Raw genomic sequence first — 11,420 nt, 5'->3', positions numbered from 1 at the left:
GGGGGGGGGGGGGGGGGGGAGCTAAGACACTCGGCAGCTGCCTGACTCAGCGTGTCAGGCCAAGAGAGAATGAGGTGAATGGAATAACCCCGACAGCAATTTCTCCTGAGTCGTTTCCACCCAACAAGTTGAGTGAGAAATGGTAGAGGACGGTAACGTGATACACGTCTGCCAGTTGGGTAACTGTTTAAGTGAAGAACAGTGACTAAAACAGTAGATCCGCAGCTGTCCGTTTATTTGAACTGGCACCTATGCTTTGTACTGTCTCTTTCTCACCAACAATTAGGTTTCCAACTTGCCAAATAATACAAAAGAATTGGAGGAAATATGGGATGTCTCAATGTAAACCGGTGGTTTTCCTTCTGCAGAATCCAACACATATGAAAGCATTTGAGTGCAGGAAACCAACTGTGATTTGCTCCATTTATCCTCTAAGATACTGAACTGACAAACATTACAGACTGCTAAGCTACAATAAGAGTTAGATGGAACAATATACAACTTGTTTCCAAATCTCCCATAAATCAGCAGCAACATATTGGTGTAGGGCTGCATGATTATGGCCAAAATGATAATCACAATTATTTTGTCACAACATTTATCATGACCCATTTTATTGTCACAGAGGCTATTTATAACTGCTTTCACATCCATATTGTGCTACATTCCTCTTATGTTGAAGTTGTATGTTGTACATACATACAGCTGCAACACACATAAATGAAAATTATCTGAAATAAAAAGCCTAGGATTTTTTTTTTTTTTTTTTTTTTTTTTTTAAATGTATCTCTGAGAAAGCTCCTTCACTTGTTTTCAACAATAACTAACTAAAAGAGCTAGGGAGAGACAGGGAGTGTGATGGATGTACAGCCTACACACAGTTACACACGTCGTGTGTATGAAATGTCTGTATCGTCACTGCGCTGCATTTTTATGAACTATGATATTCTGGCCATGGGGCATATCTCTCGCCCAGGTCCCGCAGGCTCCGTCTCACACGCTGTTGCTCTACCAACTGAAGTTAGTTGCATTCAATAACTTCTTCTGTGTTTTTCGCCGTGGCGGCCGCGATAGGAGTTACCCGCGGAAACACTGGTACAAATACAGGTTTGTCTCTCATGCCTAACAATATACAACTGTGTTAATAACAAAACTGTGGACAAATGTCTGAAGTGTGGACAGAAGCTGTGTCTCTTCATGTTCCTGGGAGCCGTGTGAGTGAATGGGGGCGGGGCTTACTCTATCCTCTGTGGCTGTTTTCATCTAGAAACTAAGCTGCGCGGTGCAGGGAACAACTCGGACTGGCTCATGATCAGACAGTGGTTTACAGAACGGTAGACTGGCTTTGCAAAAAAACCTGGAGCCTTCTATAAACGGAATGATGACGCATTTGAAATATCGCTCCATCACGAAAATTTGACTGCGGGAAGCCAAAATTGTGATCGTGATTAAAACTCGATTAATTGTGCAGCCCTACATTGGTTCCATAAAAGGTCTACAGTATTGACACTAACTCCAACCTCTGTTACGACCATCGGTGTTCTCAGAACCAGTTTCCCTGTAAGCACTGTAGCCTCTGGGGTGCTGAAAAAAACAGCAGTCAGCCAAATAGTTTACATATCACACCAAAATATTTAAATGGATATATTTATATGGCTCTAATGTGTATCCATCGCTAAAATTGTGTCAAAAACAGAAGGGCTTTCATATTGATGTTACATTTTTGCAGAAATAGATGCATACCTGCTCTGGACGAGAAACTAAAATGTTAGTCCTATTTTTTTCTCTGCACGTCTGACACTAGTAGTACAGAGTGGTGCTGGACTGCACAGACCCTGGAGACATACAGAGAGATGGAGAGGACAATGTTACTGGGTCACGGGGCTGCAAAGGGATTAGGTTCCACACCGGAGACCAGAGGAGGGAGAAGAAGCCGAGGGCAGAGGGCGAGCTGTGTGGCCAAACACTGACTGATGCTCTGTGGGAAAGTGTTTAGCATTGTCAGCAGCACATGCCTTACTGCTGGAGTTCCTCCTGTCTGTCCTCCACCCACATCCACTGCAGATGGCTACTCAAGGGGGGTTTGAACATAGATGTTAGTATGAGTGTGCGTGTGTGTTGTGTGTTTCTCACCTGTAGAACAGGGCTTGCTTTCGTGTTTACAAAATTGGTGGGTCTGTTCAGCCACAAAATGAGGTCCTTGCGAGACAGACACTTGCTCCTGGGCTGTGACCTCCCGCTCTCCACCCGCGAGTGTCTCGCGTTCTCCTGACCCTCTTCTTCAAGGCCAAACAGGCGCTGATGGTGTAGCCGATATGCAGCTTTGAGAGACAGAAAAAGGGCTAACCATCTGTGAAAGAAAAATAGAAGGTGGCAGGATAGGAAAAGATAGAACTCCTTTAAAGTATACTGCTATAACCATATCTACTGTGTAAAGTTGGCAGTTATTGATTATTTAACAGAATTGAAACTTGGAACTTAAAGCCCACCTTACTAAGGCGCCTTGCAGCATTAGATTGGACATCTCAGCCGGTGACACGTCGATGAAGCGCAGGAAGGAGAAACAGCTTCCTTTGTCATCACCTGGAGGGGTAGAAACAGAAAATAGAATGAAGAATATGAAAACTAAACAAAGAAACTAAATAAAGGACAAAGGTGGAAATAACACACAGGGAGAAGAGGAAGAAATGACAAAAACAAAGAAGGAGGAGGAGAAAAAGAGAAGACCTGGGGTGAAACTACTCCTAGTTCTCACCTTTTCTGTGAAAAAGAGACTGCTGGATGTGATTTGGAGAGAAGGGAGACAACAGCACTTGAAGTAATCTGAGGAGGAAGTAGAGACAGACAGAGTTACAGCACTTAATGTGAGTACAAGCAACAGAGACATAATTGTCTTGTGATTATAAATTCCAGACTCCTCCTACATTCCAGTCCGACCCTTACTTTTTAGTATGAATAGCTTTATATGGGATAATAGCTTGAATCAGCAAATGTGCACAGGAACAAAGATTTGCCCAGAAAAAGTAAATATTCAACAGTGTTGAACACAGTAATTTAAAATTTAAAATGTAAACCTAATCCTATTCAAACAACGCAGCACGTAGAGACCTGCTTTCACTGGATTTCGAGCACACTTGTCGGAAGTGCATCTGCGTGGAAGGACTTACTTGTTTTTGGCCTGGTTGTGTGCGTGGATGAGGCCACGACGGTGGAGGAACTTAGACATGATGTAGGGCTTAAGGGACATGTGGAAAGGAGAACGCGTCTCCTGGCGCTCAAACAAGTCAGGGTGGTTACACACCTAAAACACAACAGACGGTGCATTTAGAAGAAAGAAAAAAAGGCACCAGCACTGCTCAAAGACTGCCAATTCATTGTTTAGTTGTACATCTGAAATGATATTTCCACTCATAAAATGTAGCTCTATTATTACTTTTGGAACATCCTTTGAAAATCTGCTGTACAACAAAAAATAAAACAAGTTTTAAATGAAATGATACCTCCAAAAAATCCTCAATTTATTAGGATTAATAACAGCCATTAATCATCGGGACTGCTGCGTCTGACAAAACAACCCATGCTCTTTACAGCCGTGATCGTCTTTGTTGTGCTTGGTTCTATTTTTCCACGGGAAGCCAAAAGAAGGCCAGGCCCCGGCTCGTACCTTCCTGAACTGCATGACCAGGTTCATGAGGGAGGAGGTGGTGCTGTGGGACTGCTGGGCCGTGCCCATGGACGACTGCAGCAGATCCTCGATGGAGATCTTGTTCCTCAGAGCCTGGTAGAGCAACCTCTGCCGGGACGTCAGCTGGCAGTAGGTCAGGATCTCAATCTGGAGACGGAAAGGGAAACAAGTGTGTGTTAAAAAAATGAAAAAAATAATAATAAAGTCTTAAACCGACTAAGCTATTAAAACTGTGCTACTAAATCACCATCATTGCTACTATCTTGCTGATCCCTACTAATTGTACATTTTCATTTCTTCAAAACTGAATGATCAAAAAAGAAAATGATTTTAATTGGCCAGTGACACTGTTTTTGTATTTGTTTAGTTTCTGGCTGATTGAGGATCCAATTATTTTACGATGAAATTAAACAAAAAAGGAAGGTTTATATAACATGACAGTATATAATATAAGATATACGATATCCCTGGGACGCTTTCACAGTCACAGTGTATTGTTTGTAATTGTTTTTAATTTCTAAATGTCTTAAAAAAAAAAAAAAAAAAAAAAGGAGAAAAAAAAGATATACAATATTTTTAACAAAATACATTGATTTCAATATTGCAGCAAATTGTAGGATTGATTATTGGTGCTTTTACAAAATATTTACACAAATTATAAATTATCACCAATATTGTATATACAATAACTAAGTGGGGAAAGGCAAATAATAAAACAGCTAGAGCTACATCAATTTACTGTAATGTAGCCTTTAAAAAGGAAAAGACATATTACAATGTCCAAAATCGGAGCCGATTGCTAGCCTCATGTATCGATGTCGATATAACATTGATGTTTTGCCCAGCCCTGGACAACAGTGAATGAAAATTCTTTGGACCTGGTTAGTAAAAAGATTGATTTACAAAGTAATGCTTGGCCACATGTATAACATGTGGCAACAGTGAAGACAAATGATCCAGCGTTACTGCTTTGTTATCCCTCCACTGAACACACAGTATTTTCACAAACACAAATCTCTGGTTTGATCTAGTGTCACGCTTTGATGAAAGCAATGAAATTGAACATCAACAAACTGTAAAAACCCAACCATGAACCACAAGGGAACTTCGCCGGTTACTATTGGCTTCAGAGTGCTGGCAAAACGGGAGAAATCAACAAGTGGAGAAGAAAAGGAAGTGGGCTGGCAGGACTGTATGTGGGTGCGAAGGAGAGCGAAAAAGACCACTGTGGGGGGAGCGGTGAACTCTGCCATTCTTCTGACTCTGTGTATCGAGACTCCCACAGTGTGTGAGTGAGTGTGTGTCTTGTGTGACAGCAAGAGACTGAGTCCAACATCTGTCAAGAGGATCTGCCAGCACAAGATTATTACAACCCATTTCTGCGTCAATGAGGTGTACGAGGAGACGGATGGAGGAAGAGGGCAGGTTTTAATCAGGAGAGGAAAGAAGTAGGGCGACATGGTATTGACAGAATGTAATATTATATCATTTTGTTCAATAGTGCGCCATAATCTTCATGAAAAACCTGAATCCCGTTTAGATTACACCGTGTGGAAAACCTTTCCCTCAAAATATGGTAAAAACTGTCATATAATAAATGAGACTTGCTATTGCATTAATGTCCAATTGTCCAAATACCTGTGCAGCTGTGGACAAAAAGCATGGTTCAGTAAATACAGAGAAGAAAGTTGGCTCATCTACCTTGTCCGACAGCTCGTTTTCCACATCCTTCTTGATTCTGCGCAGCATGAAAGGCTTGAGGATCATGTGCAGTCTGGAAAGTTGGTCTGGAACACAAACAAACAATCGTGTTTAGCTAGAGAACATTTCACATGCAACACTGAACAAAGATAAAAGATAAATGACATGACAATGATGAAAAATATCTCGTGTCGGCAGGCGGAAAATAGGAAGCAAGGAAAAATGTTTCCGAGACCCAAGAGTTTGTACTCACTCTCGTCTATGGCGGACTTGTTTTCAGCGTGGCTCTCGATGTCCTTGGAGAACCACTCGTTAAACTCTTCATGGGAATCGAACAATGTAGGCATGATGAAGTGCAGCAGGGCCCACAGCTGAGAGACAGTAATAACACGCAGTCGTCAAGAACTCTTTTTTGCTCACATTGACTCGCATGAGAGCGCACACACACACACACACACACACACACACACACACGCACACAAACACGCACACAAACACACACACAAACACACACACACACACACACAAACACGCACACAAACACACCTCAGCCATCGTGTTCTGGATGGGCGTCCCGGTGAGCAGCAGTCGGTTTCGACACTGGAACTGCAGAAGGATCTTCCACCGAACGCTGAAAACACAGAGGGAACCAGAACCGTAATCACACCAATTACTCAAGCTGTGGACCACCATTTGTACGCGACTGTATGTTTCTCATTTCAAGATTTAAACCTTTTTCGAAACATTTTGTGACCAGGTTTGTAGATTTTGGCCAGTGTCCAATAGTAGCCATGAGATGATGCATACTTATGTAGTTGTACAGATGAACAACTACATTTTTACACAGCTTTTCAGACTTTTTGTTGATTTTCAAAACGTTCAGGCCAGGGTATTCCAACTGCATGTGAAATCTATTTAAAAGGAACTCATGTTAGCACAATATACAAATTAACTCGCAGAGACGTGAAACTCACCATTATATTTTATATCACTATGTTCTTTTGTGTCGTTAGTTAAAAATAGGTAAATCTGCTGAAACTAGTGGTTGATCTGGGAAAGGTGCAACTAAAAAAATGCCACTATCAAGTGAAATCTTCAAAATTGTAAGCATATATTTTGACTCCATTTAAAGGGGAACTATGCAGTTTTTTTGTAGCTTAATTTACCTTAACTGAACAGCTTTGGAGTCTTTGGAATGGTTATGTGACTTTTTTGGATTGAATGGTGGTCGTCTCGCTCCCCACTATCGTCTGTGAGCGGGAAACCCCGCCTTGCAACTTTGGGCCGGCGAGTAGTCGGCCGAATTGTCAGGAAGTATTGGGTGATATCAGGTCTCGCGCTGTAACGAATAGCTTCATGGCACTGCAAACATACGCCCATTCAGGTACCGGCTAACAAGGTAGCGATGGAGTTTTTCACATTATCGTCATGGCTGAGCCGGCGAAAAAGGAGCAGAAAACTAGGAAAGCATTGTTGGAGGAACAGAAAGAGAGGAGACAGCAGACTGACCGAGCGAGGAGTCAGGTACAAGTAAACATAGGAGCTGCAAAATATCTATTCGGAAGCTGCAGGGGGGCTCTATAGAGAAAGCTGCAAGCAAAAAAGCGGGAAAACAGCGAAGAAATGGCCAAAACTGCATAGTGCCCCTTTAAGTGAGTGGGCTAAAACACCAGTATGGTCCTCTAAAATCAAGTATTGGGTATCACCACATTTTAACACAGAAACCCTGCGATGTGTTCATGACGACACAGCGAGCATGTTAATATTTTACCTGGTGCTGCTCTTCAGTGCCTGGGCCTCATCCAGAACCATGTACTGCCACTTGACCCTCTGAAAGTACTTGACGTCCTGGACCACCAGCTGGTAGCTTGTGATCACCACATGGAACGGTGCATTTTGCGTGTAAAGGGTTTTCTATTCAGACATAGACCAAACATAGATAGAGACAGAGTTATAGACAAGAAAAAGAAAACCACAATAGGAATTATTAAGCAAGCAGTACAACAAAGCATTTCATTGCATTGTATCGTCACAACATTGGGTGTTCATAATCATCAACATTGTCTTCTCTTCCTTACCTGGCTCCAAAATTTCCGAATCACCTTGCGATCGTGTGGATTCCCCCAGTATGGCAACACCTAACAGACAAACCAAAGAAGTTCAAACAAGAAGAAACAGTGAATCAGCTCTGTCAAGAAACTCACCTAACCTATAGCCAAACTTAGCTCTTGCTAAACGCTTACTTTTACGTTAGCAAAGTAATGAAAACAGAGCTACGCTGATGTTCCCAAGGGAACCATTTAGGCATAGCATGTATGAATCACAGTTTCTGTTGTTGAGTTGATAATAAAATGTGATGTGAAAAGATTTACACATCATTACATCACTCAACGCACACTGGAATTCCATTGTTTTTAGTCAGTCTTGCTTTGAGTTTTCAGGAAGCTTATCTTCAAATGGTGTAATAGGGTCTTTTCACACTTCATTAGCAACACAGACTGGAATTGATTTATTTTCAAACTGTGTGTGTGTGTGTGTGTGTGTGTGTGTGTGTGTGTGTGTGTGTGTGTGTGTGTGTGTGTGTGTGTGTGTGTGTGTGTGTGTGTGTGTGTGTGTGTGTGTGTGTGTGTTTAACTATATCCGTGGGGTCCAAAAACCGGGAGTCCAAGTTTACAGGGCTGTTTAAGGGTTAAGACTTTAGGGTTAGAATCAGGTTATGGTTAGGGTGAGGGTTAGGGTTAGGCATTTAGTTGTGATGGTTAGGGTTAGGGGCTAGGGAATGCATTATGCATTATGTCAATGACGGGTCCTTATTAAGATAGTGCCACAGCGCTGTGTGTGTGAGTTTGTGCAAGCATAGCCGATATATTACGGAGCCCGCCTGGGGTCAGCGGAGGAAAAAAAACTATTCCATGCACACGGATTCATAACATTCCATGCTCACGGTTTAATTAACGTGAACAAAGTAGGAAAGATATTCACAAATTCAAACTTCTGGGATCAATTACTCTATAGCAAAATGATATCAAATCACTAACAGGCCTGTCAAAGGCCTGTTAAGACGTGCATAAAAGTGATTACAAGTGCAGCCACTCAAAAGTCTACAACAACAGCTTTGGAGTCATAACATAGGCTATGCTACCAATGTCTTGGTACAATACTGCCCCCTGATGGGTAGTTCTAGACATGCTTGCAGCTTTGAGGCCTTTATCCTCGTCAGTTCTCAGATGTTTGACAAGAGCAACGCAACACGGGGTTCATTAGAGGAGTGAAAACCACTAAAATAAAAAAGAGAAAGAAATAAGGAAGATTCCCACGGACGTGTTTTTGTGTGTGCAGGTTTTCCGCTGCCGTGCTCACTCAGCAGTGTCAAGGATTCTCACCTTGAATTTGGGCACAAAGCGGGTGAACTCCTGATGCCAATTGTTGAGTGTGGATGCAGGAGAGATGATCAGGAACGGACCCCAGATGTTGTCTCTCTGTGCAGGAACAAGAAAAAAAGACTACGTCGTCAGCCACCCCAACAGGTGGCCTTTGTTATGTGTGAGTGAGCACCCGATAACAGGAAACCCTGGAGGAACACGGCATGTATCTCCCTGTCAACGATAGCTCGATTCTGAAATGCACACATTTCCCCTGAATTCAATTTTTTTTTTACTGGTTTTGGTGTTCTGAAACGTAACGATCTCAAGTGGTGGAAAATCAGCTGTTTCACAACAATGATATCAAGAAATGTGAGTCATCGAGTGAAATGCACAGCCAGTAACAAGGGACTGGTTAAAGGATGCAGGTGCACAAAATAGCTGGATGTTAGATGTGTTCATAGGTCAGTAAAAACAGCAGAGACAATTGAATATTCCACAAAACGTTTTGGAAGTGTGTGATGAATGAAAGCCTTTGGCCTGGTGCTCTGGCTCACCTCTGCTAAGTGGGCCAAAAGGGCGATACTCTGGACGGTCTTCCCCAGCCCCATCTCATCTGCCAGGATTCCATTGATTCCCTGCAGAGAGAGGAAAACAAAGGAGAGAATATATCATTCAATGTCATTCAATGTGTATAAATAAGCACATAATAAGGAATCATTTGAATGCCAAAAACCCCATCACAGACTGCATCCATTCTCAACATCTGCTGGCCTAAGAGAACACTGCAACTGATTTATCATGTTAGTGCTTTCACACCATGTGAGTGCAGATAATTCCGGGTTATTCTAATGCCATATTATAAGTATACCCTTACAAAAGCATTACCATTGATTAGCAACTCATACCTCTAGCCACAAAATGACACAATAGATCAAAAACAAACAAATCCAGACAGGTCTCTAATGTCAAAGACAGACGTGGCTACCTGTTCATAGAGGTTGGCCAGCCAGTTCATGCCCTTGAGTTGGTAACCCTTGAGTTTGCCGTTGAAGATAGTGGGCTGAGGAATTTCTTCACCTGCATGGATGGACGGGTTAGAGAGGCTGTAGCTCTCTCCAAACCCAGAGCCGGCGCCTGAGGATGGGCCCACTGCTGAATGGAGCGACGCACAGCGACTGTCCTTAGCCTCCTCGTCAAACATTCGCGTCTACAGGGAAACAGTTGGGGATTAGCACAGTACAGACAGCGTAGAGTGAGTGAGTGAGTGAGTGAGTGAGTGAGTGAGTGAGTGAGTGTGTGTGTGTGTGTGTGTGCACGCGTGCATCAATTTACTCTCTCTTGATGAATCTGGTAGGCTTCTTTGGCGTTCCTCAAGGCCTGGGACTTGTAGTAATCGCTATCTGAAATCGCACACAATCAACGTGTGCATTAAACAAAAGAATCAAATTTAAGCCCACATTTCTAGCATATTAACAATAGCATATTACTCACGTCTTAAACAATTTTACAAAGAAATACCATGTATTTTCTGACTACACAAAAGACAATTAACTGTAAAATAGCGTCATTAGTCAACAGCAGATTGTAATTGATAAGTGATCTGCTGGTTGACAAACAACGGCCATAACACACACACACACACACACACACAACACACCCAAACACCACACACACACACCCACCCACACACACACACACAACACAAACACACACACACAACACACACACACCACACACACACACAACACACACCACACACCAACACACACCACACACACCAACAACACACACACACACACACACACACACACACACACACACACACAGGGGAGGGAAAAAATAACATATAGACTGAGGTGGGCATAAATATAATGCTAATGGCCCCATTTGCCCTTTAATGATTGATATTGATATATGTCTGGTTACTTAGTAAGACATAAAACATGTCCAGCATCAATACAGAGTTTCAGTTACTAACTGACTCTGCTCCAATAACAGGATGAATTTGACTGAGCTGTTCATACCATAGTCCTCCTGTCCCATGTTGACCATTACACCGCCCCCGATGTCAATCTGTCTGTGCGCCCCGGAGTCTTCCAGCTTGCTCAGAATTTCCTCCTGAGACGTCCCTCCTTCTGGACCCCCCGTGCTGGCTTTACCGCCCATGAAATGAGCATACAGCTCTGTCTGGGTGATGAGGAAATTCAGTTTGCGCTGCTGACGCTTGGCCTGCGAGAGACAGAGATAGGCAGAGAAAGGTTTTTTTTTTATGTTTACAAGACTTATAGGGATGCAAATATTCCCATGCAAAATTAGCTGTAGATAGCAAAAGCCATATGAGGCTAAAGACCACAATTTCTACTCCACCTACTTCTCTCATCTCTTCGTCCAGCTTCCGTTGCTCCAGGGCCTCCTTCTCTGCCCTCTTCCTGTGCTCCTTCTCCACTTTGTCATATTTCTTCCAGTAAAGCATCATCTCCTTGGTGAGGCGGCGAGCCCGGGGTAACGTCTCCTTACAGTTCTTCTGGGCCTGGATGGCTGCACGCCGAACCTCTCTCATGCACTGATGAGCCAACTGGGACAAAAAGAACAGAGGTTCACTGCTGCACTTAATCTACAATTAACCTTCAAAAGTTCAGTTTAACAGCAATGTGTTCACTTTACTTACC

The 11,420-nt window shown here is 42.8% G+C and overlaps 1 protein-coding gene and 1 long non-coding RNA gene across 2 annotated transcripts in view; one reads left to right on the top strand and one right to left on the bottom strand.

Moving 5' to 3' along the window:
• Positions 1-6,828, top strand: part of LOC116705866 (uncharacterized) — a 14,848-nt gene extending 8,020 nt beyond the window's left edge. Inside the window, exon 2 of the long non-coding RNA XR_004336071.1 lies at positions 6,532-6,828. This is a non-coding gene — a long non-coding RNA (uncharacterized LOC116705866). The remainder of the gene's footprint in view (positions 1-6,531) is intronic.
• The window catches only part of ino80 (INO80 complex ATPase subunit), a 56,775-nt gene that overhangs the window by 39,939 nt on the left and 5,416 nt on the right, over positions 1-11,420 (bottom strand). Inside the window, 16 exon segments of the mRNA XM_032542315.1 lie at positions 2,134-2,350; positions 2,490-2,583; positions 2,756-2,823; positions 3,168-3,301; positions 3,665-3,832; positions 5,387-5,472; positions 5,640-5,757; positions 5,933-6,017; positions 7,158-7,300; positions 7,465-7,524; positions 8,770-8,865; positions 9,306-9,386; positions 9,737-9,958; positions 10,084-10,151; positions 10,776-10,980; positions 11,123-11,326. Coding sequence (XP_032398206.1) covers positions 2,134-2,350; positions 2,490-2,583; positions 2,756-2,823; positions 3,168-3,301; positions 3,665-3,832; positions 5,387-5,472; positions 5,640-5,757; positions 5,933-6,017; positions 7,158-7,300; positions 7,465-7,524; positions 8,770-8,865; positions 9,306-9,386; positions 9,737-9,958; positions 10,084-10,151; positions 10,776-10,980; positions 11,123-11,326 — 2,049 coding nt within the window.

Source organism: Etheostoma spectabile, chromosome 18 (assembly GCF_008692095.1).
Source record: "Etheostoma spectabile isolate EspeVRDwgs_2016 chromosome 18, UIUC_Espe_1.0, whole genome shotgun sequence".
Classification (NCBI taxonomy): domain Eukaryota; kingdom Metazoa; phylum Chordata; class Actinopteri; order Perciformes; family Percidae; genus Etheostoma; species Etheostoma spectabile.
The sequence above is the reverse complement of the archived record's forward strand: the minus strand, read 5'-3'. Positions and strand labels throughout refer to the sequence as shown.